The sequence below is a fragment of the Chiloscyllium plagiosum genome, unplaced genomic scaffold, assembly GCF_037043375.1.
Source record: "Chiloscyllium plagiosum isolate Xiang-an unplaced genomic scaffold, Cpla_swu_hap1 HiC_scaffold_8, whole genome shotgun sequence".
Taxonomy (NCBI): domain Eukaryota; kingdom Metazoa; phylum Chordata; class Chondrichthyes; order Orectolobiformes; family Hemiscylliidae; genus Chiloscyllium; species Chiloscyllium plagiosum.
The window spans coordinates 98591405-98618846 of NW_028270146.1; the positions used below are offsets into that span (position 1 = coordinate 98591405).

At 42.1% G+C, this 27442-nt stretch overlaps 1 protein-coding gene across 9 annotated transcripts in view; it reads right to left on the minus strand.

The window, feature by feature from the left end:
* Positions 1-27442, minus strand: part of LOC122553855 (calpain-3) — a 107743-nt gene that overhangs the window by 34748 nt on the left and 45553 nt on the right. For 5 of the 9 annotated variants that reach the window (XM_087990156.1, XM_087990157.1, XM_087990155.1 and 2 more), the window contains 7 exons: positions 21928-22046; positions 19648-19781; positions 18920-19088; positions 7492-7575; positions 6823-6908; positions 5479-5556; positions 712-872 (listed from right to left, as the gene is read on the minus strand). In XM_087990156.1, coding sequence (XP_087846282.1) covers positions 712-872; positions 5479-5556; positions 6823-6908; positions 7492-7575; positions 18920-19088; positions 19648-19781; positions 21928-22046 — 831 coding nt within the window. Of the gene's footprint in view, positions 1-711; positions 873-5478; positions 5557-6822; positions 6909-7491; positions 7576-10463; positions 10602-18919; positions 19089-19647; positions 19782-21927; positions 22047-27442 lie in introns of all 9 variants that reach the window. The other 4 variants (XM_043698285.2, XM_087990153.1, XM_087990152.1 and 1 more) reach the window with 1 other exon arrangement.

Here is a 27442-nt window from a genome sequence, read left to right on the forward strand (position 1 = left end):
CTTGGGATGTCTGGTTGGCACGGACCGAAGTGTCTCTTTCAGTGCTGTATGATTGCATAACTCACTAACAGGCGGGAAAGAGATTGGTCTTTGGCTGATCTGTACTTGCAGTGTCTAAAACTAAAGAGAAAAAAGGAAACGAAGGGATAGGAAGCAATAGTAAGCAGAAAGAAAGGGGAGAGTTGACATAAATAGAGAAGACCAAGAAAAAGAAAACAGTAAGATAAAAGAAAATAAATGAAAAAAGGGCATAAACATATTGAGAGAACAAAAGAAGAAGAAACACAAAGAACAAACTCTTAAGAGTATGGGAGAAAGAAGCCAAAAGTAAAAAGCAATAAACCTGGTAATTTATGAGCAGACACCAAAAATAAATCCATGAATACTTTAGACTGCTATAAAACCAAGTATTTTCAGGAGTGGAGCAGGTTGCAGCCACCCAGGTGGGGGTAACAAGTGCCTCCAGCACATATTTGATTCTGACTAGCGTCTGAAATAAACGGGTGAACGATCATTGTATATCTTTGCTATGAAGTTCAATAGCAAGATGAATGCCTTCTAAATATGGCTGCAGCATCTTATCAGGATAACCAAGGTTGGGCAATAAATGCTCTCTTGGTCACACACATCTTAAAATGAAATGGAACAAGTGATAGATAGATGGAAGAAGAGAAGAGGCAACTATTGATAACAGAAAACATTCAGACCCACCTGGATAATTACGGCAGCCCCCAGCTGAACAGCCTTTTACCCATCGTCCTTCATTGATAGATACTGTCCATTTATGGAGCTTGTCATCACCCAGTGTATCTGGTGTCAGGTTACAAATCTCCAGCTTTGTGAAATTCCTCTTAAAATCATCAAAGGACATCCTGCATATAGCATAATGAAGAAACTATCACATGTATGCCAAAGTTTGAAAATCCTGCCATCCATGGGCATTCATGGGATAATGCAGATGGCATGTCAGTGCTGTGGCAGTCAACATGCTGCCTGGTGTCAGGTACCTATTTACCATTTATTAGCATACCACGAGTAGTCATTAATTGGAAAGCACACTGAATTAAGTTCAGCATTCAAGAATAATTTAGCAGGCAACAGAAAATTAATGCCTCCAGTTTTCCCACTGCTTAAAGATGGTGTCCAACAAGTGAAGCTGTTCAATATTTGCATATGTGATGAAGTTTTGTCTTTGTCTAACTCGAGTGACACGGGGATGGTGATAGAGGAGGATGGACAGTCCAGCAGTAGAAAGGATGAAGGGTTGAGAGTTTTTTCTCAGATCCTCAAATGATACAGGTCTAATAAGAGACAAGTGTTGGTGTTCAGATTCTCAAAAGTTAGCACTGCTACATTTGGGGAAGGGAAGATGCCTGAAGGGAACCAAGATCAAGCCTATGGGGTGAGTCTATTTTTATACTGATCTCTGCTGTAATAGTGATGAAAAGGCCTGGGTACAGCACACTACCTCTTCTGATGCTGGTCAGGGGGGCTTTCTATAGTCTATAGTGAACCATGACAAAGTCTGATCAGAAGAATCATGCATCTTAGCTAACAAAGACATGGTTTCTGACCTTTTAAATACTATGTACAGTTCACAATGTTTTAATGATAGCATGAGAAGTAGAAAACATTACTGTCTCCAACTAAACAGATCAAAACTTCCCAAGACTCAAGACTCCCTAAACATTCCCCAATGGAAATTATACATCAGAGGAGGTGGAGGCCCAGTTTAGCTCCTTGGTGAACTCATCTATATTCATCACCTTTGACATCAGTCTTCTCTTCTATGTCCAAGTAGCTATATCACACATACCTGATTGATAATCAGGGAACAGAACTTGAGTTTAAAGCAAGACAGGACCAGCCAAAGTGGGATTATGGCCATGATCTCTAATGGAGGGTTAACATGAAGGCAGGTGAAGCATTATGGAGAGGGAGACTCAGCAGGAAGGTCCAGGAGGAGGACAGGATGGTTAAAGGTAATAAGAAATAAGGCAAAAGATCAAAGACTCTAGATAGGGTGGTAGTCAGATGTTCTAAGGTGTTTAGATGAAGGAACTGGGTAATGTTAACAGCAGTTAATATTAAGGGTCAAAGGCAATGTGAGGAAGCTCGAGAGTAAGGGGGGGGGGGGGGGGGGGGGGAGAGGGGTGTGGAGGTGGATGAGTTCCAGCTACAGCGTCACAGAATTAGTGTCCATTGACATAATTGCTAAGAAAGTGTTAGCTTGCTAGAGGTCAGATGTTGTCAAGAAATTTTTAACCTGTATCAAGTAGGTTGTTACAGGTAAGGTCACTGTGTCACCGGAGGAGTTTTTGATTTGTCCATGGGAGAAACACATATTCCCTTGGTCAACTGCAGCTTCTCTATGAATGAAAGCCAACTCAATAGAGGTGTTCATATCATTGTTTGCTTCTTCCCACAGTTCACTTGTGGATTTGCAATGGTGAAGGAGAACAGAGGGGGGCTTTAGTCACATAACAAAGGACCTCAAGGCTGACAGAGGAGGAGGCTAGGAAGAATCAAACCATCCTACTGATGAAGAGTATCAACATGTCAATGTATGCTCAGCTCTTGCATCTCTGCACATCTCAGGACCAATGCCAGAGACTGATCTGGGTCTCCTACGACAAGAGTTTTAATCTCACTGATTTGGAGGGAACCCCATGCCAGTCACTCTGAGATAGCTGTGCCTCTAACCTTTGACAACAGTGGCTCATTTAACAGTGGACATGTGACATCTCTGTGGGCGGCACGGTGGCACAGTGGTTAGCACTGCTGCCTCACAGCGCCAGAGACCCGGGTTCAATTCCCGCCTCAGGCAACTGACTGTGTGGAGTTTGCACGTTTTTTTAGATTAGATTAGATTAGATTACAGTGTGGAAACAGGCCCTTCGGCCCAACAAGTCCACACCGACCCGCCGAAGCGCAACCCACCCATACCCCTACATTTACACCTTACCTAACACTACGGGCAATTTAGCATGGCCAATTCACCTGACCTGCACATCTTTGGACTGTGGGAGGAAACCGGAGCACCTGGAGGAAACCCACGCAGACACGGGGAGAATGTGCAAACTCCACACAGTCAGTCGCCCCGTGTCTGCGTGGGTTTCCTCCGGGTGCTCCGGTTTCCTCCCACAATCCAAAAGATGTGCAGGTCAGGTGAATTGGCCATGCTAAATTGCCCGTAGTGTAAGGTAAGGGGTAAATGTAGGGGTAGGGGTATGGGTGGGTTGCGCTTCGGCGGGGCGGTGTGGATTTGTTGGGGCGAAGGGCCTGTTTCCACACTGTAAGTAATCTAATCTAATCTAATCTCCAAGGCTGCAACACATAGGTTGAGAGGGGCCAATGAATTTATTTGTGAAATAACTCCACGGATGCTAGTATCCCATTACCAAGTCATCCTTAACTTACACGTGCACAGTATGTGGGCTCTGACCAGCAAGCTCAGAGCCAGTCCCTCGAGTGAGGAGAATCTCTGAGACTCTTTTTTTTTGTTCTTTTTCTTCTCTTTTCTTTTTCTTTTTTACCCCCACACTACCACTTAACTGTGGTAGTGCTTATTTTTTTCCCCCAGCACCCATGTTGTGTGTGCAGGTGTGAGACACAGAGAAAGACACAAGGTGCACAAACCTTTATTCGATTTCCACCACCAGGAAGAAAAGAAACACCCAAGTGACCAGTGACAAGCAGTGCCCTTCACATCAAAGGGTAATGCTGTGTGATCAAACAGTGAAAGGGAGGGCAGCGAGAGACTCCTGTTTATATCTGTCAGCCAGGACTCCCTAACTGGCCCAGGTTAACAGCCTCAATCAGGGAACTCATACCCAATGAAATCCCCCTGGCGAACCTGGTTCTAATCAATACAAGGAGAAAGTGAAGACTGCAGATGCTGGAGATCAGAGCTGAAAATGTGTTGCTGGAAAAGCGCAGCAGGTCAGGCAGCATCCAAGGAACAGGAGAATCGACGTTTTGGGCATGAGCCCTGAAAAAGGGCACATGCCCGAAACGTCGATTCTCCTGCTCCTTGGATGCTGCCTGACCTGCTGTGCTTTTCCAGCAACTCATTTTCAGCTCTAATCAATACAATTTGATTCACAACACACTCTGAGGGCCAGACCATAACAGCAGTTAGCCTCAGGATTATTATATGGTTTATATTGATAACAGCCATCTGTATTTGTAAATCAGAATGCGTATCACTCCCTTATGGTTCAAGTTATCTGTAACCACTAGAAAAGAATTATGCAAGGTATGTTTATTTCCCAAGGTGTTCTCATGATTTTAAGGAAATCCCAACTGTCACATCTAATTAAGGTCTCTGTCCATGTGTAAGGTTGGATCTTGTGACAAAAGCTATTCCTTCAGAGTGGCTCATGATACCAATGGGTTATCCCCATAGCCTTGCAAAGTTGAATTACAATTCAGTAGAAGGATTGACAAGGGAAATCACAGACCAGAACATAATATTGTTCAAAATGTGAGTCTGATGCCTTTAGCAGTCTGCACAGATTTACAATATGTGCCACAGAGATGTTCAGGATTGACATTGTCAGCTGTAACTTGCATAACATGGCACTATAAATGGAAGAAAATTTGCCTCTGATGGGGATGATAGGGAGGAATATGAGGAGGAAATTAGAGATTTCATGACAGTTCTTGTTGGCCATAAATAGACTGTTTTGATCACAAGCATCTACCTGACCACCATTTCCTTGTTTGCAAACCTTTGCCTACTCTGTGTCTTGACCTCTGGAGCTGTATCATTCACTATGTCCTCTACCCTCTAGAAGACCAAGTGGAGTGGACTTGGCCACACAGGACTTAAAGAGATGGCAGTGACACTCACATTTTCAAAGTCATAATTTCACTACTTGCTTGTATCAGTGACCTTGGCCAATCTCCTTAGCGTGTCATTTATGGAGAGGTCTTCAGATGCTGCATGTTCAGCCATTCTGTGCTGCCTTTAAAATACAAATTGTGCCATATACTACATCTATTAAAGACTGACCTCCAATATGTCACATTATTGTCTACACAGGTAAGCTGTCCCTCGGTTCTCTTTGTTCAGCAATGTCTGCCACACATGATGCATAACAGTACAATATACAAGCTGAAGGTGGATGCCCCAACAAATGCACATAATGCATAAAATAGTCTAATGATCAAAATATATTGTGATATATTGTATGTACGTATTATATACATATCCTAATAGGGTCTCAGCACTTGTTCCATAATACAAATCTTTTGTATGCATTGGTGTAACATCAGCAGCTGATCAGGCAAACTGCTGAGAATAATCTGTCTATTGTATTATTGCACGTGGGAATTGTGCTCAGCTCACATACTTATAGCTTGCATTGTGATTGGGTGCATGGCAGTTCCTGATATGTAAACAAAACTGGCAATCACTTCTTGTCCTGTTAGGAGCAAAGCTCTGCCTTTTAAATTAAATGGTTTTATCCTCACCAGAACTCTCCATCTTCTTTCATTTGATGCTGAAGTCGTTGCTTTTGTGTCTTCTCAATCTCAGACCACTCCCGGGCCCTGGAACAGAAAAGAAATTCGATCATCAAGCTGGGAAAAGCCATAATCTCAAGAAATCACCGTGTCCACCGCACGCTGTTGAAATGGGAACTAGGAGCTGCCATGTAATGTTGCACGTTCCATGTTAATTCTGGGCAAATATCATTCATGGACTGACGGTGATTGCTTCAAAACCAAGAAGGAGCATTATTGATGAGCCAGACCATGGCTTTCTCCAAATAGGACACACCTGGATTTTTCAGCATACGTAATAGGCACTTGACAGCCTTTCCCTTCCCTAGTCAAGGGATATAATGGCAAATATAGTGGCAAAAACAAATCACTACTGCCCTACAAATAGGATTTGTAATGTTATGTTACCAATACTACTCAAAAGAGTTATTTGTTTTGAATATTTTTTCTGACATGATCTGAGGTCAAAAAGCACACGCTGCATTATCTAGTTTTGAGTATTAATCACAGATACTCCAAATACAGTACATTGTACTCACATATACTAGCAGGATTTCTTTAGCTAATACTAATAGATACTTTCAGATTATTTTAAATTGATGGATATTTTCAAATCTTGTTCAATATTAATTTCAAATCCAATAAAAATATCAAGTCCTGTTTAATTATTACTCAAAACTGCATGTTATATAGATCTTTTGAATAGGTTGTGTTGCTGAATCAATTGCAGCTCTCAATTTAGCTCTTCTATATCTATCCCAGCCTGGAAGAACAGGAGTACCATATGTGTTGTACAGCACTTTGGCAAGACCTTCAATTTTTACCAGATATTCCAATGGTCAGATAATTTGTGGAGAAGTGCAGACTAGAATTTTGCGTCAGAACCCTGTAGACTCCCTGAAGCAGTTGACATTGTGAGAATTGCCATGGAAATTGAAACTTCCACAAATCCCCAGTATATCAAACCCTCTGAAAAAGCTATTAAAAGTTGCAGAATTCTGATTCACTTAAGCTTAATAACCACTGCAAATTCTAGGAACTGTTAAACCCTTGAATGAGTAATAGGAAAAGAGGAGAGATGGTGTTTTTTAAGGGAGGATTTACAATTATGGAGTAAAGTTGTAACATGCACGACTTTAGGGAGGAAGATCCTGAAAGTAGGTCTAAGATAACTCAAATCACCGAAGATGAAGGGGATGGGGGCTAAAAGGTGTGGAGAGACAAAAGTATATCTGGAGCTGGAGAAGATAAAGGCAATCCGAAGCAAAAGTCCAAAGTAGCATTTTTCTGAATGACTTCAAAGAAAATATATACTTATCACTCCAGGATCCATTCCACTCCACAGCTCCCCATGGATTCCTCAAACGCAGCAACTTCACATTCTGACCCTTATAAGTGACCTGTTGGCAAAATTGTTGTTTATGGAAGAAAAACCAGAGACAAACACAGATGAATAAATATAAACATACAAACCTGCATTGTACACTGTAGCCATTTCCTCTCTAATCAATCTCTTTAACCCAGTGGACCACTTGTAATCCTTTGCTGTATCCCTATATTCCGTTGTTATTTTTTTCCTGCATCCTAGCATTCCCTCACCATTAATCTCTGCACTCCGGTATCCTGACGTAAGCACTGAATGTGTTCCAATATATGATTTCCCTCAATTACTCCATGTACCACAATATCCCCTGTAATCACTCTCTGTAACCCCACTATTCCTGTATGTCACTTTTCACAATTCAATGCATCCTTCAACCATTCCTGCACCACAATATTCCCTATAATCACTCCCTGTTATTTGAGTATCCCCCATTTCACTCTCTGTACCCAGTGACTCCCTTCAGTCACTTCCTGTGTGTCTCTGGAATTCCCTCACAAATCATTCCATGGTCGTCTTCTCCTACTACCCTTGTGTGAACCTTCCTATGATATATATTCTGCTAATTTTCATGTCAAATGACTGAAAGTTTGAAAACTTACTTCATCCACATTGGTTACAGAATAGGCGTGTCCTCTGACCAAACCGCTGGCTGTTCGTGTTTCAAACTGTTGAGGTACAAAAGACTGTGAAAACAGGAGAGTCAGTCAGACTGTGCTCTGGTGTGGCACTAACACCTAGCTTCCTCAGAGAAAGGGTAATATAATCTTTCTGCACTGCGACACAGCTCATTGCTCCCCTGCGTCATTTCTAGGTTATGATAGAAATCCAGTCAAAGCTGCCTATTCTTATCAAGATTGGGTTTCCTTCCTCCCCAGTACCCCAACTCCCCAAGGAGCTTATCCAACAAGTTGTTAAGTGTACCATGCCAGGAGAGCTGGTATTTTGCTCCTTGCCTGATACTGTGAGATAATGTCAACTGTGACAGATCAAGCTACTCCCTTTTATTCTCTGAGCCCGAGTTGATAACAGGAAATGTTTGTCAGTTTTCCTGACTTTCAATGTGACTTGACAATGATATGTATTAAGTCAGGAAAGGAATGAGCAGGTTTGAAATATTCCAGCCGCTTAACAACTAGTCATCGTTCACAGTCTAGGTTCAAATATAAAACAATCACCGAGGCAAATTCCTGGACAGCAGTCAAGGCTCAAACACCCATACCCTAACTGCTAATACTGTTAGACCTGTCTCCCAGCTACCAACATCCAATGACTTATATCGCAATGTGAATCAACAACATGCATGGAAGCAGAAGGAAAGTGGAGGGGAAAACATTTTTCTCTATCCCCACCTAGTTCCGCAACCCCCATGCCCCACCCACTGCCAAACTTCCACACCCTGTGCTGTAGGAAACAAGCTCAAACTAATCATTTGTCTGCACAGATCTGCTGTGTGAGCGCACAGTACTCAGACACAGCCTCACAGAAGCTCAGTGATTTGCGCCAAACTGACTGCATGCAAAAAGCAACAAGCCTTGTGCTGACATGCAGGTATTCCCATTCTTCAGCAGGAGATTCAGGGAATGCATGCTCATCACCCTACTATCCACCACACCATCTCTCACAAATTCCTATTTTATAACAAGCACTTTAATCGAATGGCTGATAGAGTTTAAACTTACCACAAACATTTCAGGACAGCTGTGAGCTGTAAAAGGGCAACTAGGTACAGATAGATACAAATACAGCATCACATTAGCATCTTTAGCTGTATTTTGGTTATGCAAGGACTGTATCTTTTCATTTTTCTGTATTTTTTATTGTAGACTGAAATGGGAAAATGACTGTTTTAGAAGGCAAGGACTGTTGAAGCAAGCAACCTGAAATGCATTGTAAGCATTAGTTGTACAGCTGCTTGTTCAAATAGTGGGAAAGTCTAGAGCCAAGGGGTGTGTACAAATGAAGCTTCAGCCATCAAGTAGCTGATTGGTCTGTGGACTGGTGAACAGTTATCAACGACAAAGAACTTTTGCCTTCTAACGGTTATATGATTGGCTCCCAGGTAGCAGAACATCTTGGAGATGAGTGTGTTTGGGAGAGGCCATCTGACCTTCTAAACAGAAGGAGCTGTCCTTTTCACTGCAATAAAAACATTATGAAGCCTGAAGATAGCCAGTTTATTTTCTCTCAGCAGTTGCTGGAAACTTTTTAGCCAGTAAGTCAGAGACTTTACAGCTGTGAGCCAACTCTTCTGTGTCTCCTGCAAAGAAAGTCCTGAGAATGGATAATCTCAGCAGACTCTGTGGACAGGGACAATGGAAATGTGTTCCCAGGCTTTCCCTCCACCCATAACACCCATTCTTCAGTTTGTATGTGTGTAGAAGGGACATTTATAAGGGGGTTATAGTTTTAATTAACAGTTCATAATTGTTTACCTATAATTAGAATAAATAGTAATGCTTGTTAAGTGCAGAAACCTGGTCCATGTTTTCTGTCAATGTGGATGTAGAACATGGGTAAATTGGAGAGTTCTGCACACTTTGTAAAATCTTAAACTTTTGTGACAACTGTAAGGGGCTTGATTTCTGGTAAACTACCCAGTATTATGCCAGTGAGGCATAGTGGTGTGCATATGCACTCTGCCAGATTAGCTCAGGACAGCACAGAACTCAAGCTGCTATCTGACAGAGTTGGAGGCTTCTGCTGTCATGCTTCTTGAAGTTGCTCTAAGCCCAGTCATGAGAAACACACATTCAAAATGGGTGCAAAATAATGCTAGGCTGACAGGAATAAAGGGGTTCTATTGTCCTATGCGAGTTAGAAAAAACACTTTTAATTTGGATTCATCAGACACCAATCGAATGTACGTCAATCAGCATCAGCACAGTATTTCAGCATTCCAACTCAGAATGCTCCCTTTCATAAAATTCACAGTGATTTGAAATGCTACTACCTTCGTCTAACTATGCAATCAAGACCTAGTCAGGAATATTAGTTTCGCAAATTTGTAAATCAAATATTTTAGGCATAACCAGAGTTGAGATGTAAGCAGTAGTGATGATGCTTACTCTGTAACATCGTGGGGTTCTTGGAATAAAATATTCACAAGGATTCCCCCAAGTTCCAAACATAGTTGCAACACTTCTCTGAGGTTCCACCAAACTTCTGCAAAAATTATATCACCAGATTTGGACAACTCTAGAAGAAACTTATCTCGCTTATTCGGGTAAGGGTAACTCACTGTGTAACTGTAAAGTTCCTATTTATTCATTAGGGTAAGATTAACTATGTTATTATATGACTTCATATTCAATCATGTAGATTTACTCACTGTTTAACTGTCCTGGGTTTCTGGTCATTCAGGAAAATTAGTCAATTATTTTAATCAACCTGCTTCGACTCTTACGACATACATCGAGGGCATATAGAGCTCGAACCTGGACATTCTGGCCCAGACTTTACTACTGCGCCACAAGAGCCTTACAGCAATGTTAGTCATGCCAATTAAACAAATGCATTGTACGTATAATAATTAATTAATTCAAATCACAATTGCCTCAATTGCCATACAAACCCTGACAGGAAAGTCATCAAAATTCTTGATCTGATCATCAACTTTGGCCTTAGGTCCATCTGCAGCGACTAAACAGCGAGACAGAAACCTTTGGATCTGTGCTTTTTGCATAAAACCAGTCCCATGAAATATACTTTCCTGGAATATCAGACAGCACCACAATTAGCGGTAAGGAACGGAGAAAGCGGGAAAAACAACAGGAGACAGACAGAGATGGGAGAGAGAGATACAAAAAGCAAAAGAATGATAGAGAGAGTGAGACAATATGTGAAAGAAAAGCACATAACAGCATGAGAGATAAAAATAACAATGTAAAGGAAAGATAACTGATTTGAAATGGATAAACCAGCACAGATAGGGTTTTTTTTAGTTACTATAACAAACCCAGAACGTCTGGGCAGTAATATTTACTTTTCTTTCATGGAATGTGGACGTCAGTAGCAAAGTCAACATTCTGATGTCCAGAAAACAACAAATGCTGGAAATCACAGCAGGTCAGGGAGCATCCATGGAGCGAGAGCAAGCTAATGTTTTAAGTCGAGGTGACTCTTCATCAGAGGTGAAGCGAAGTGTGGAGGGACAACATTTATGCAATAGTTTGGGGGAGTGGTGGTGGGGGAAGTAGGTGTAGGGTGCTGGTGGAGAAAAGATGTTAGTAGTTTACATTAAGAGATCAGAATGTGAGAATGGCAGAATAATGGTATGTCTCCTGCCAGGCTTCAAAGGATGGGAAGTGGGGCGGGGGAGGGGAGGACATGTTAACAAGCTAAAAGAAAGAAATGGTTCACAATTTAAAGATGTTGAACTCGTGTTAAGTGGGGAAGTCTGTAAAGTTCCCAGTCTGAAGATGAGATGTTGTTCCTCCAGTTTGTGCTGTGTTTCACTGGTACATTGCAGCAAGCTGAAGACAGTCATGTGGGCATGCAAGCAGGAGACTGTGTTAAAATAACCGGCTACTGGAACATTGGGGTCCTGCTTGTGCACAGACTGGAGGTGTTCCGCAAAGCAGTCACCTGTGTTTGGTTTCTCCAATGTAGAGTAGGCCCCATTGGATGCAGCGAATACAATACACAGATTGGAGGGGTTACAGGTGAAATGCTGTTTCATCTGGAAAGACTGTTTTGGCACTTGAACGGTAAGCAGGGATAAAGTGAAGAGGCAAGTGTTACATGGGAAGGTGCTGTGGAGCTGTGGGGGAGGGGGTGTGGGATTGAGGTAATGGGTTGTGTTGGTGGCTGTGGAATGGACTAAAGTGTCCCGGAGGGAAAGATCCCTGCCAAATGCATCCCATTTACAGTGTATATATCTCTGGTCAATGGTAACCCCCAAAATGTTCACAGTAGGAGTTTAAGTGATGTTAATGCCTTTGAGTATAAGAACAGGTGGTTAGGTTCTCTCATGATAGAAATGCAAATTGACTGACACAAATGTTACATATGTTTAACTGCTCAAGCCTGAATCTTGACAAGGTCTTCCCGTACATAAACACAGAATGTTTCACTGTCTGAAGCATAAGATTCAAAGAGAAAGATGATGGCAAGCCACATAGTCATAGCAAGGAAGACTTCACTGCAGTGAGACAGAAACCAAATGAGTAACTTGGAATTGGGTCAATGAGGGAATTCGGAGCAGAAGGGGCAAGACATTTTTTAATTAAGATATACTGCAAGAAATAAAGTTCCAGAGTAAAAGGTGAGCTGTAGAAGAATGAGGAGTGGATCAAGAGGACTACTGACACAGCAAATAATCACAGCATGATGTCACAAGTGCAGAGAAAGATGGTGATTGGTAGTAGGTTGATTAGTATTTCAGATCTTTAAAGTGAAAGTTAGCATTTAGTTTGTCGTTATTCTCAAGAAATGTTTTCAGTTTCTCTGAGAAATACTTTGTCAGGTTTTTATAGTAAATTCGCACTTATTCTATGGGTAACAAATAGATTTTAGAATTACAGGATGGCATATCAGAGGACTAAGTGGAGTATATATCCTAAGGGATGTGTGAAATCAAAGACATATATGTCCCAGACAAACACACCTACAGGAAATGTCACCAGGTGCACAGGCTTGAACTCCTAGTTTTGGAATCTGAGCAATGGCTGGAGACACTTGTACCTGTAGGGAGGTGGTCACATTGCAGATTAGAAGCATATGTGGAGAGGGGGGATGGGTGATTACTAGGCAGTCTAAGAGAATCAGGCAAGGTCGTGCAGTGTCCCCTGACTTTACCATGCTTGCTAAATGATATTTCCTCAGGGAAATGCAGCCAGATCTAAGTCCATGGCACCATGGGCAACTCCGCTGTAAAAGGGAGGAGACAGCAGAATGGAAGAGCAAACATTTTTGGATCTTCATAGTCAGGGGATCAGACAGGTGTTTCTGTGGCAGAAAATGTGACTCCGGAATGGAGTGTTGCCTTCTGGTGCCAATTTCAAGGATATCTGGATTGTAAGACATCCTTTTGGGGGAAGCAGATCACCCAAAAGTCATGGTCCACATTGGTACCAATGATATAAGCATGAAAAAGGATGAGATCCTGAAGACATTTTTCAGGGAGTTAGGAAGGAAATGTAAAATGAGGTACTGCAGAGCATTTATCTCAGGGTTGCTCCTAGTGCCACCTCCCTGTCAATTTAAGAACAGGAGGATTGTCTGAATGAATACATGGTGGGAGAACTGATATAAGAGAGAAGGCCTTGGATTTCTGAAGACTGGGGCCAATTCTGGGCAGGTAGGACCTGAACAAGCTGGATGGGTTACACCTTAAGAGGACTGGGGCAAATAAGCTTACAGTGAGATTTGCTGGTACTATTGGGGTGAGTTTAAAATAGCTTGTCAGGAAACATGAAATTGGAACGAAGTAAAGTTGGCAACAGGAAGTTGTAAAACAGAGACCAGAAGACAGAAAAAAGGAAGCTAAGTATTGAGTACGTTTCAAAGGCAGAATGATGTCAAAAAGACAGAGTTAAGGGCACTCTACCTAAATGCGCACAACATTCACTACAAGGTAGATGATCGAGAGGCACAGATGATCTAGAAATACATGGTTATGATCTAATTGCCATTACTGAGATATGGCTGCATGGTGACCATGACTTTGAACTGAATATTCAAAAATATTCCACATTTAGGAAAGATGGACAAGAAAGAAAAGGTGAAGTTGAAATGATAATAAGTACATTGGTACATTAGGAAGGGATGATCTCAGGTCAGAAGAACAATGCGTACGATGTATTTGGCTTTAATGAAGGTGCAGGAAGGGACAGCACATTGACTGGAGTTATTCATAGGCCACCAAATAGTAGTGGTAATATGGGGCATGGTATTACTCAGGAGATAAGAGAAGCACTTGGCATGGACAGCACTGTTATCATGGGTAATTTCAATTTGCACATAGACTGCGTAAACCAACTGAGCACTAAAGCTGTGGAAGATGGGTGTCTGGAGGTTTTCCAGAGCAATATATTGAGGTGCCAACTAGTAGACTTGGTATTTTGTATCAAACATTACAGAATGAGAAAAGGGATAATTAACAATCTTGTTGTAAAAGAACCTTTAGGGATGAGTGATCACAATATGATATAATTCTACATTATGTTTCAAAATGAGCTAGTTTATTCTGAAACAGGGGTGTGAAATTTAAATAAGGGAAATCTGAAGGCATGAGGCACAAATTGACTAGGGTGGTTTGGGAAAATATATTAGAAGGCATAACTGTCCTGAGGCAACAGAATAACCTTTAAAAAACCATTACATAACTTACAGTAACTATACATTCCATCAAGGTGCAAAAATTCCAAAGGATCAACAGTGACTAACAGAGTAAGTTCAAGATCGCATAAGACCAAAAGAAGAGAAAAGATATACAGTTTCCAAAATATAGCAGTAATTCAAAGGATTGGGAGGTTTTAGAATACAGCAAAGGAGGGCAAGGAAACTGATTAAGAGAGAATAGAGAGTGAATGCAATCTAGCAAATAAACAAAAAATGGACTGTAAAAACTTCTATGGGTTCATAAAAGGAAACTTTTGTCAAAAAAAACTTCCAGGCAGAATCAGGAGAACTTATAATGGCAATAGTAAAATGGCAGAGAAGCTAAAGGGCATGGATAGGATGAATAATCAAGAACATTTCCCCACGGTAGGTGGAGTCAAAACTACATGGCACAGATTTAAGGTGGGGGGGGGGGAGGGGGGGAGATTTAAAAGGGACCTAAGGGACAACTTTTTCATGCAAAGATTGGCGTGTGTATGTAATGAACTGCCAGAGGAAGTGGGGGAGGCTGGTACAATTGCAACATTTGAAAGGCATCTGGATAGGTATGTGAATTGGAAGGGTTTGGCGAGATACGGGCCAAATTCTGGCAAATGGGACAGGATTAGTTTAGGTTATCTGACTGGCATGGATGAGTAGGACCTAAGACTCTGTTTCCATGCTGTACATCTGTAGAACTCTTAAATGATTGCTTTACGTCTGTTTTCAGGCTGTTTATAGAGGAACCAAAGATTCAAGAGTTAGAAAGTGTGAGGAGTTAAAGGAAATTAGTAAGACGATTGTACTGGAGAACTTAATGGCACTGAAAGTTGATAAATCCCCAAGACTCAATAGTGGTTATAGAGATAATTGATACATTAGTGATTGTCTTCCAAAATTGTTGAGGTTCTGAGTTATTCCTGTAGATTAGAAGATAGCAGGTATCACCTCACTATTTAAGTAAGGAGCAACGAATAAAACAGCGAAATACAGACTGCCAGCCTTACATCAAGGAGTAGAGAAAATATTAGAATCTGCAGAAAGGATTGTTCAAGATAGAAACCTGGATGATAGTAACTTGATGGGGGATATTCAGCATAGATTTGTGAATGGTATTTGGTGAATTTGTTAAGAAGTTTTTGAAAATGTTACAAACAAAATTGACAAGGGAGAGCTGATGGATGTGGCATACTTGGACTTTCAGAGGAGGCTGTTTAGAAAAGTTAAGTTAAAGGGATAGGAGATAGTGTACTAGGATTGGCTAACAGACAGAAAACGAAGAATAGGAATCTCATGTCGGCAGGCTATAACTACCGAAAGTGGTATAACAAAGATCAATACTTGGACCTCAGTCTAATATATTTCAATATGATTTGCAGGTGGGGACAAAATATTCCTAAATTTGTGAATGGTACTAAGTTAATTGTGAATGTATGCTTTGAGAAAGCTGTAAAGTGGCTTCAAGAGGATTTGGACATACTTGGTCAATGAATAAGAACGTGGTCAATGGAAACGAATGAACCATTGGTAGGAGAAATAGATATACAGAGTACTTCTTAAATGGTAAGAGACCGGGAAGTGTAAGTGTAATAGTGTCATTGTTGATTAGTCAATGAAGGCTAACATGCAGATACAGCAAGTTATTAGGAAGGCTAATGGAATAGCACTTTTTGTTGCGAGAGGATTTGAGTACAGGATCAGGGAAGTCTTGCTTCAATTGCATAGATGCATAGTTAGACCACACCTGGAGTAGTGTGTGCAGTTTTGGTTTCCTTAACTCAGGAAAGATATTATTACCATAGAAGGTGTACAATGAAAGTTCGCCAGACTTGCTCCCAGGATGTTAGGACAGCCCTCTGAAGAGAGATTGGGCAAACTGAGACTATATTCTCTGGAGTTTTGAAAAATTATATGTGATCTCATTGAAATTTACAAAATACTGGAAGAGATAGCCAGGTTAGATGCAGGTTGGATGTGTCTGTTGGTTCGGGAATTTAGAAGGGGGTCAGCAGATATAATTTTAAAAAGGAGATGACACTTAGACTGAAGATGAGGAGAAATTGTTTTACACAGAAGGTTGTGAGCCGTTTGAAGTCTCTACCACAGAGGGTTGTGAAAACTCTGTTTTTGAGTAAGTTTAAAATAACAATTAACAGATTTCTGATTACCAGTGGCATAGTTTGGACAGGATGGACGTAAAGCATGGAAGTGTTCAATTAGATATGACCTTATTGAATGACTGGGCAGGTTTTACAGGCTGAATGGGCTATTCCCATTCCGAGGTTTCAGGATATTGCACAAATGTGAGTGAGTGTGCAAGGTTTGTGACGGTTTGTAGCTCAGGTTGAGGTTTAGGGTGTAGGTTTGCTCGCTGAGCTGTATGTTTGATATCCAGATGTTTCATTACCTGGCTAGGTAACATCATCAGTGGCAACCTCCAAGTGAAGCGAAGCTGTTGTCTCCTGCTTTCTATTTATATCTTTCTCCAGGATGGGGTTCCTGGGGTTTGTGGTGATGTCATTTCCTGTTTGTTTTCTGAGGGGTTGATAGATGGCATCTAGCTCTGTGCGTTTGTTTATGGTGTTATGGTTGGAGTGCAAGGCCTCTAGAAATTCTCTGGCATATCTTTGCTTAGCCTGTCCCAGGATAGATGTATTGTCCCAGTCGAAATGGTGGTTTTTTTCATCCATGTGTAGGGCTACGAGGGAGAGAGGGTCATGTCTTTTTGTGGCTAGCTGGTGTTCGTGTATCCTGGTGGCTAACTCGTCGAAAGAAAGGTCAACAGAGAACGACAAACTGTGAGAAAAAACACCATTTCGACTGGGGCAACACATCTATCCTGGGACAGGCTAAGCAAAGACATGCCAGAGAATTCCTAGAGGCCTGGCACTCCAACCACAACGCCATAAACAAACACATAGATCTAGATGCCATCTATCAACCCCTCAGAAAACGAATAGGAAATGACATCACCACAAACCCCAGGAACCCCATCCAGGAGAAAGATATAAATAGAAAGCAGGAGACAACAGCTTCTCTTCATTTGGAGGTCACCACTGATGATGTTACCTAGTCAGGTAATGAAACGTCTGGATATCAAACCTACAGCTCAGCGAGCAAACCTACACCCTAGAGAGTGAGTGTGATAGCTGAGGAAGACAACAGGAGTGAACAAAACAGTGAGATAGAGATAACATCAGCAGTAATGATAGAGTGGGAGATATTAAAAAAAATAAGACTAAGTGCAACCTGCTACAGCCAGTGAAAGAGAATGAGACAAAGAAAAAGAGACAAGAGAAAACATGAGTGCGATTAAAGAAGACAGTCAGGGGGAGAAAAGGGAACAAAGAGAGAGGGTTTGGATGGACCACAAATAAAACTTGTAAAAAGATGAAGGCGGAGAAATATAGAAAAGGTTAGAAAATCAGGCAAACCAGCTTTGTAGCTGGATATATTTAGGGATTGATAAAATTTCTACTACCCTGTGGTAACCCTGGTGAGATCAAATGATTACTATCATTTTATGCTGCTGTAGGATTGTAATTTGTCAGGAGCACCAGAAAGTGGTTAAGAGGTACTAGCAGTCCACTCCACAACAGGTGTTTCTTGCGTACTAGGGAAGAGACAGGGAAATCAGGATACAGGACTGGATAGTGGTAAAGGAGAGGAATATCAGGATTTCTTTAATTATGACTTCCTCTTCAGCACAAATACCAAATGTGTGCAACATGACTGTAGATATATTTGTTTGAGTAGATATCAGCAGAAACTGAATGAGTGTTGTAGATACATAGCAATGTTTTTCAACTTGACTTCCAGACAGGGCACCTCAACTGTGTTAAAGTAACTATGCACTGCTTCTGAATTGTGTTGTTTGTCCACCCAAATAGCTTGTGCATATTCAATCCCCAACACATAATTCACTGTTTCCAAAACTTGCCTCATATTGGTCTGATTAAACATTACAGTCAATGATCAAATAAACTACCAACTTCACTTCACAACTCCATATTCAACCTTTTCAGGAGAGGATGGCCTAGTCAAAACTATGTTAACTCCTGTTCTAAAATGGTGCATCAAAAATTGCAGGACGATATCAGTAAGTTTTCAGCTATCAATGGTAATACACCAGCTTTTACTCACACTTGGGTGCTTTAACACAATTTACCTTAAATCACAAATCACAGTAACACACAGCGAAGGACATGGTGTCTGAGATATCATATGGAGGGAGGGGCTGATATAACATGGAGAGAAGAGGGAATGTAATATTACATGGGGGAGGAATAATGTGATATCACATATGGGGAAGGTCTTATATCACAGGGGAGGGGAGGAGGGTCTGAAATCTCATAGGGAAGTGGGGTCTAATCTCACACGGGATGGGGGTTCTGATATCACATGGGGAGTACTGTCTCACATTTATGGAAACCGCTCGCTGTAACTAACCAACAATATCTGTTCGCTTATTGTTTCTAATATCTCTCTTTGAAAGCTGATGACTTGTGATCCAAAGAATGAAATATTAGCAGGTGTACTGTAATAAAAAATCTCTCAATCAGTCTGTTTTGGCCACTTTATCATCCAAGTAGGCACTCTCCAGCTGGAATGATCATTTGGTGTATATATGTAATGACAGAATCATTGAGAAAACAGCAGCACCAAGAACTGGCATACCAATATTTTACCATTGGAGAGCACACTTACATCAATTGAACAGCCCATGAGGGAGCCTCGCTCTGTTGCCTTCTTTAGGATCTTGAACAGATCCTTAGGGGCATCCTTTATCTCAAAGAATTCAGTAACACCACCAGTGAAATCTTCCATGGCTTCTGTGGTATTGCCACCTTTCAGCGCTTCATAGGACCCATGCAGCCTGGGTGATAGATGAATAGGACAGAATTAGAATGAAAGCATAGCCTAGTATTTCTTACCAAGTCAAATTCCAATTATCTGACCTTTGCTCTTAATAACACTGATTCCTTGCAGAATCAGTTCCCTTACAGAATAGGGTTCCAAGAAAAACCTCCACTCTACAGAAACCTACCCAGTCACCCACGAAATGAGCATTGGCAGGTTAGTAAATAGCAAAGTTGATTAATCCTTTTTATTTCAAGCATAGCCTCTGAGACCAGAGAGTTTGGGAGACATTAAACTTGAGTCTGAGCTCAGGCAGCTTTCTTATGAAGTGGGGACAAGGGTATTGGGGACAGTCATTTTATCTGAAGGTCAACATCATGGAGAATCCGGGTGAAAATCAGCAATGTTCCTGGAAATTCCTGAACAATTATGATAACTCTGAGACAGTTGAACGATGGAGCTGTGAGTTTCTCTCAACCAATCAGGAAGTTTTAACCAACAACACCAACATCAGATATTGTGGCTCACTGTGACCGAGAGCGAGCATGAAGTTTACCCTAGCAACTTGCACTCACTTAGCATATGCCTTCTCCAACAGAGCACTCCAGAACTCATTTCGCTCAGCAGATTTGGTAAAAACCAACTGGTTGTTGAACGTGGGAATTCGGTCATCAACAATGACATCCACCCAGTCACCAAAACGCCAGAACTGCAATGAACAGTGAAATGAGGAGAAGAGGAAGATTTAGTAGTTTCACCAAATGGGAAAGAACTTTTACTCCTCGCATCATTAAATATGACATTTAGTCTAATCCGCTTTAAACACCAACAACCTTATTGAGACTATGTTACAATGGAGAAAGTGAGGACTGCAGATGCTAGAGATCAGAGTCGAGAGTGAGGTACTGGATAAGCACAGCAGGCCGGGCAGCATCCAAGGAGCAGGAGGAATCTCTCTGATGAAGGGCTAATGCCCGAAATGTTGATTCTCCTGCTCCTCAGATGCTGCCTGACCTACTGTGCTTTTCCAGCACCACGCTCTCAACTATTTTACAATGGATACAAGTATAAAACAGTTACTAATAAACTCACTGGGAAATTCAGGAGATCTAGGTAAACATTTGAGGGAGAAAAGAAGATATATTGAATGTGGAAATGAGAAGGAATGGGGGGGGGGGGGGGGGGAGGTTAAGTTGGAACTCAAAAAATGGCACATTTCCCCTGTCCTCAGCAACTGTCAGATGGGATGCAGTTCCACGAGTATCTTTGTAGTTATGTCAGTTAAACCCAGGTTTTGTATAATCTGTGTGGCCAACAGCTGCCCCTTTCCACCAGACTCCATCACATGCTTAATTTTGGCAATTCATTTTCATTTCCAATTCACGGCTAGTAAGTGAGGAAGTGACTCCAGTTTCCCATCTTCCAAAAGTGGTAATCAGACAGTTTTGACAAGGGATACAATGCAATTTTACACTTAGGCAGCAGGATTGAAATTAACTCAGGAAGCTGACTGCATGAGAAAGTTCTTACTGGAACTGTCTGAGTTTTATAGGAGGTGAGCTGCAGTTTGTTGCAAAATGTCTAGTGAGCTAGCAGTGTTCCTATAGTTATCTGAAAATTCCAGGATACTTAACCAAACCTTTTGAGTAATTTTAATTCAATTTTCTTCAAACCTCAAGTGTCAACTGAAACTTGAGAAGATCCAGACTTAAATTTTCAGCAAAGCCATTGCCACATGGCAGGACAGGAATCTGACAGGTGAGGAATAGGAAGTGTAAGGGGAAAGTGAAAAAGTGGGGGACCAGTGTGACTATTTAGAACTGCATAATGCGGAAAATCAGAAGTGTGTGATTTCAATGACTGGACATTCCTCTTACAGCAATGAAACAAATAATTTGCCCACTGACACAGGCCTTGCCCTTTCAGGTGTCAGCAGTAGCTCCGAGTACTGGAAGATGTTAATGTTTAATCCACACAGTTCTATTCATGCTATAGTGATATTCAGGGTGACTTAGAGTTAGCAGAAGGTCATCTTGCTCTATTGAATTAGTTGTGCAATTTAACTAAATCATCACAAATCTGTTGTCCATTTAAACATCTTGATTCCATACGATCATCCTTAGTTCTAAAATTTCAATCGACTCATGACATTAACAGCCTTTTGGTACAAAGTCTTTCAGATTTTCTCAACATGTTGCACAAGTCACTTCCATAATGACAGTTAGAGAAAAACAGACCAGACAACTATACAACTACCATAAGTATACAACATCCACAAATATCTTTGGATACCTCATCCTTCTCCAGGGAATATAACCTGTCTAGGGGAAAAATGCCTGGCTTATCACAGTCTGGCTGTAACTCTGTAACAGGCCTGTATGTTCCCTGACCATCTGGATAATGTGCCTGATATTCCATATCTTTCCATGAGATGCATCTGCATAATCTCTGTCTATCTATGAGGTGTGCCTGTGTACACCCATCTTTCTGGGATGATGTGTCGGTTAATTCTCTGTCTGTCTAGAGGGTGTGCTGCCAAGGGTGATTTTTCTGTGCATTCACTGTTGACAGGTGGGGATGTGTGTGTACTCTCTGTCTGTTTGTTTTACGTTGAGAGATGTGTCTGCCTTCCATGTCTGGGCACGTCATGTGATTGTCATGGACCAGGGACGTCACTAATAGAGGTCAGAGAATGCCATCCTGTGGCAGAGAGACTCATGGAAACGCTGGGAGAGAGGGTTGAGTGCTGTGCTTGACAATTGAAGATGAGGCAGAGCCTGCCGATGCTGCTCCACTGAATCTAACAATAACTTGCTTGTTTCTATCAATGTCACCTTAATGACAAACAACAATACCTGAAAGTGGAAGATCCCAGCATAGTTCTCTGTAAAGTATTGATCGCGAGGGATGACCCGGTACAGCAGCTTCTCATTAAGAGTGAGACATGCAATGGCAGCCAGGAACCAGCAGTCACCTGGTTAGAAACAGAAATCATCAGTGTCCATCTGTCCAAACCCAAAATTAGGGCTAAAGCATCAGAGTAAGTTGAGACTTGACATGGAAACTGAAGTATGATTGGAACAAACATGTGACTTTTGCCCTTTGGTTTCCAAGATTCTCTATCACTGGGGATTTTCTCACATCATATCTGGCTGTGTTGAAGGTTATTTAATAGGGATGGATCATTGTATAAAAGGATGGAAGTCGAAAAGTGTGGCGCTGGAAAAGCACAGCAGGTCAGGCAGCATCTGAGGAGCTGGAGAGTCAATCAGGCATACGCCCTTCATCAGGAATGGGGGGCGGGGGTGGTGGAAAGGGGGGTGTTTTTAAGGGACAAATGGGTGGGGGGGTGGGACTGGGGGTAGGTAGCTTGCAAGGCGATAGGTAGATGCAGGTGGAGGTGATAGTGACAGGTCGGAGCGGACAGTGGAGCAGATAGTTGGGAAGGAAGATGGACAGGCAGGACAGTTCAAGAAGGCAGTTCTGAGTTGGAGGGTTGGATCTGGGATGAGATGTGGGGAGGGGAGATGAGGATAGTGGTGAAATCGACGTTGATGCCATTTGGTTGGTGCTTCCCAAGATGAAAAATGAGGCTTTCTTCCTCTAGGTGCCAGGTGGCAAGTATTTGGCGGCAGAGGAGGCCCAGGACTGCATGTCCTTGGCAGAGTGGGAGTGAGAGTTGAAGTGGTCAACCACAGGAAGCATGTGTTCCAGACTGTTCTCTGAAACATTCTGTGGGTTGGCGTCCTGTCTCCCCAATATACAGGAGACTACATTGAGAGCATCAGGTACAGTAGATGAGCTTTTTGGATGTGCAGAAAAATCTCTGCTGGATATGGAAGGATCCTTTGGGGCCTTGGATGAGGTGAGGAGGGGGAGACGTGAGCGCAGGTTTTACACCTCTTGCGGAGGCAAGAGAAGGTGCTGGGAGTGAAGGATGGGTTGGTGGGGGGCATAGACCTAATGAGAGAGTCATGGAGGGAATGATCTCTGCGGAATGCTGATGGCGTGGGGAGGGGTGCCATATGACTGAAGATGGCAAAAATGGCAGTGGATGATGCATTGTATCCAGAGATTGGTAGGGTGGAAGGTGAGGACCAGGGTGGGAGACAAGGAGTGAGATGATGATAGTCTTTTTTCCAAACTTCCAATCCAACCTTAAGTTCAAACAAACTTATTACTATGATAATCTGTGGTATTATGGTCAGAGTTTCTAGAAACAGTAAAGATATCCCAGTTGTCATCACAGACCCACACTCTAATCAAAGGGCTATAACAAAGATCCTCCCCTGATGTCAGGGCGAGATAAGGGACTGAGGTGCTCACCTTTAGCATCAATGTTAAGGGAGCCACATTTTACTTTACATTGTCAAGGACGCATTTTAACCTGAGGCACTTCATGATTGAGGCAACATCATTGGATGGCATGTTGTTATTGCATTGGGAGACAGCAGGTTGAGGGCAACACCAGGTTAGAAACTGAACACCTTTACAGTTGCTGAATCTTAGTGAAGAACCACATAGCCGATAATCTTCAACATCCTTCTCTTATCATGTAATCTCAAGGGGTTCATGTTCACCCATTCTGAGTTTATACAATTCATTCATTCAAGCTCAGCACAATAACAAAGACAAGTGATGAAACAGGATGAACAGGATACTGAGAATCAAACAAGTCCCTGGAGCATTTTCCTGCCTTCTGTTTTCTGCTCCAAAAGTCATTTGTTTCCACACTTATCAGCTGTGATACTTTCATCTAAAGGAACAGTGGGGAAATTCACAGAACACAATGTTGATGGCAAACTGCCAATAAGTGAGAATGCACCACTTACTCACTGGAGTCAAGGGTAAGAACACACAGACCTGAGCAAAATGCTCGCACAGCTTGCACAAACCCTGACACATGAATACTGAAAACGATATTGAAGGAATATTGTAGCTTAATGCAGACCTTCTGATCAGTCTCCAAGAATGTGTGGCTTTTGAGTTCTCATTTGCATTAATATAAGGAAAGCTTTTTTCTTCCTTGTAGACATCAATGGAGCATTTAGCAGATGTATTGGAATATGTTGTAGCACACCACTCAAGATATTTTATTTGTTTGTTTGTGGATCGTGAACATCACTGAACACCAGCATTTAATGTCAATCTCTGACTACTCTTGAGGCAGTGGTGGTGTGCCACCAACTTGAATTGCTGCAGTCCCTGAATAAAGGCACTCCCTCAGGACTGTTAGTAGTGACTTACAGAGTATTGACCCAGTGGCAATAAAGGAGCAACAATATATTTCAAAGTTGGATCAGTTAGAATGGATCAAGAAGTGATTGCATGCATCTACAGCCTTGTCTTTCCAAGTGACAGAGATTGTGTTTGCAAATGCTGTCAAATAAGTTACTGTTTGCTCAATTACACCCTCCCTCCATCTTGATTGCCTTTGTAGCAAATAAAACCAACTGTTACCTCTGGTACTTTAAGTCCAAATGACATACACTTGGAAGGATAGGCTCAAAACTGGTTTCAATGCCAGATCTATCAAAAGCAGTATCAGGTCTTGATTTATCTGCAAAAACTGATTTTTATTCCAGGCTCATCCTGAAGCACAAAGGTAATTATCTAGCTTTGTTTGACTAGTGCAAACTATCCTCCTTAAACCAAAATCCCTTCCCCTCCATCCTTACTTTCAAATCTAAATGTGAGGAGCTTATGAATTTGTTTGTCACTAAGATTCAAACCATCCTCTGCTCCATCCCTCCCTTCCAATAGCCAACCTGACTAAATATCCTCTAATGCTCTGAATTCATATCTTCAACTAGTTCCTGCTGTGGCTCTCCTTATGATCTTCACATGCTCAGTATGTCCAGGAGATCCGTATCCTGCTCCTTTGATTCTGATCCCACAGGTAGATAGGATAGTGAAGGCGGCGTCTGGTATGCTTTCCTTTATTGGACACAGCATTGTATATAGGAGTTGGGAGGTCATCCTGTGGCTGTACAGGACATTGGTAAGGCCATTTTTGGAATATTGTGTGCAATTCTGGTTTCCCTCCTATTGGAAGGATGTTGTGAAACTTGAAAGGGTTCAGAAAAGATTTACAAGGATGTTGCCAGAGTTGGAGGATTTGAACTACAGGGAGAGACTGAATAGGCTGGGGCTATTTTCCCTGGAGTGTTGTAAGCTGAGGGGTGACCTTATAGATGTTTATAAAATCATGAGGGGTATGGAATACAGTAAATAGACAAAGTCTATTTGTCTTCGGGTTGGCGGAGTCCAGAACTAGAGGGCACACGTTTAAGGTGAGAAGGGAAAGATTTAAAAGGAACCTAAGGGGGATCTTTTTCACATAGAGTATGGTGTGCATATAGAATGAGCTGCCAGAGAAAGTGGTAGAGGCTAGTACAATTACAACATTTAAAAGGCATCTGGATGGGTATATGAAAAGGAAGGGTTTAGAGGGCCAAGTGCTGGCAAATAGGACTAGATTAGGTTTGGATATCTAGTTGGCATGGATGAGTTGGACCAAAGGGTCTGTTTCCGTGCTCTCCATCTCAATAATTTTATGACTCTAACTGCAGACCAAGCAATTTCCCTGCCTGTATGCATGTTAGTTGATAGGGTAAATGCACTTCCCCATTCAGGACCAAGCCTTTCTCATTTAATTATGTTATCATCACCCTCTCCTCAGAAAATCAATGGCTTCTCCTCCTGTTCCCACAGTTACCTCTGGTGTGTCCCAAAGATTTATCCTTGGCCCCCACCTATTTTCCTGCTCCTACATCCTGTTCTTCAGTAACATAATCTGAAAACACAGCATTGGATGTTTCCAATGCCTTCAACTCCTTCTACGCCCAATTTGAGCAGAGTTTCGGTGTAGAGGTAGCACCTATTCCGACAAGTCCCGACCAACCTATCCCAACAGTCACTACATCAGTTTTCCTTTGAGTGAATCCAAGGAAAGCGATGGGACCAGACAGAGTACCAGGCCGTGCACTCAGAGCACGCGTAGATCAACTGGCAGAGGTCTGCTCGGTCATTTACAACTTCAACCTGACTGTTTCAAGATAGCCAACATCATGCCTGTGCCTAAGAAGGCTCATGCAGCATGTCTCAATGACTACTGCCCAGTGGCCCTAATTTCGGTGGTCATGAAGTGTTTTGAAAGGCTGGTCATGGCATTAATTAACTCTCGCCTCCCCACTACTCTTGACCCACTCCAATTTGCCTATTGGACCAACAGATGAATGTCAGATGCCATATCACTTGCCCTTCACTCCTCCCTAGAATATCTTGACACCAAGTACAGCTATGTAAGAATCCTACTCATTGACTACAGTTCAGCCCTCAACACTATTACCCCCTCGAGACTGATTACTAAACTGAGTGATCTCAGACTAAGTCGCACACTCTGCAACTGGATCCTCAGTTTCCTGATCCACAGGCCACAATCAGTGAAGACTGGGGACAATATTTCATCCTCACCAACACTCAACACTTGAGCCCCCCAGGGGTGCATACTCAGCCCCCTATTGTACTCATTGTGTACCCACGACTGTGTCGCCAAATACCAGACTAATGCCATTTACAAGTTCACTGATAACACCACCATAGTCGATCGAATCTCAGATGGCGATGAAACAATCTACAGACTTAAGGTGGAAGACCTGGAAAAATGCTGCACTGAGAACAAACTAGCTCTCAATGTCAGCAAAAGCAAGGAACTCATTATTGACTTTCGACAGGATGTTACTCATGTCCCCTTACACATTAACAGCACAGAGGTGGAAAGCGTGGGGAGTGTCAAGCTCCTAGGAGTCGTCATCCACAACAAGCTTTCTTGGACTCTTCATGTGGACATACTGGTTACAAAGGCCCAACGACATCTCTTCTTCCTCAGGCAGCTGAGGTAATTTGGCATGATGGTGAATAACCTTGCCAACTTTTACAGGTATGCCATCGAGAGCATTCTGTCTGGATGCATCTGGTGAGGCAACCAGACCATTCAAAATTGGAGATGGTTACAGAGAGTGGTGAACTCGGCCTGAACAATCACAACTGCCAACCTCCCATCTACAGAATCCATCTACCAGGCCCGCTGTCAAGGAAAGGCCGCCAGCATTCTCAAAGATCCATCCCACTCTGGCAATGTTTTTCTACAGCCTCTACCATGAGGGAGAAGGTACAGAAGCCTGAACACTTGCACCAGCCAGTTTTGAAACAGTTTCTACCCTACTGTTATTAGAATACTGAATGGACTCATAAACCTGTGTTTTTGTTTTGCCGCTGTTTGCCTATTATTTACTATCTACGCAACTTAACTCTTTGATCTGCCTGTGTAAGTTCGCAAGACAAAGCTTTTCACTGTGCCTTGGTACA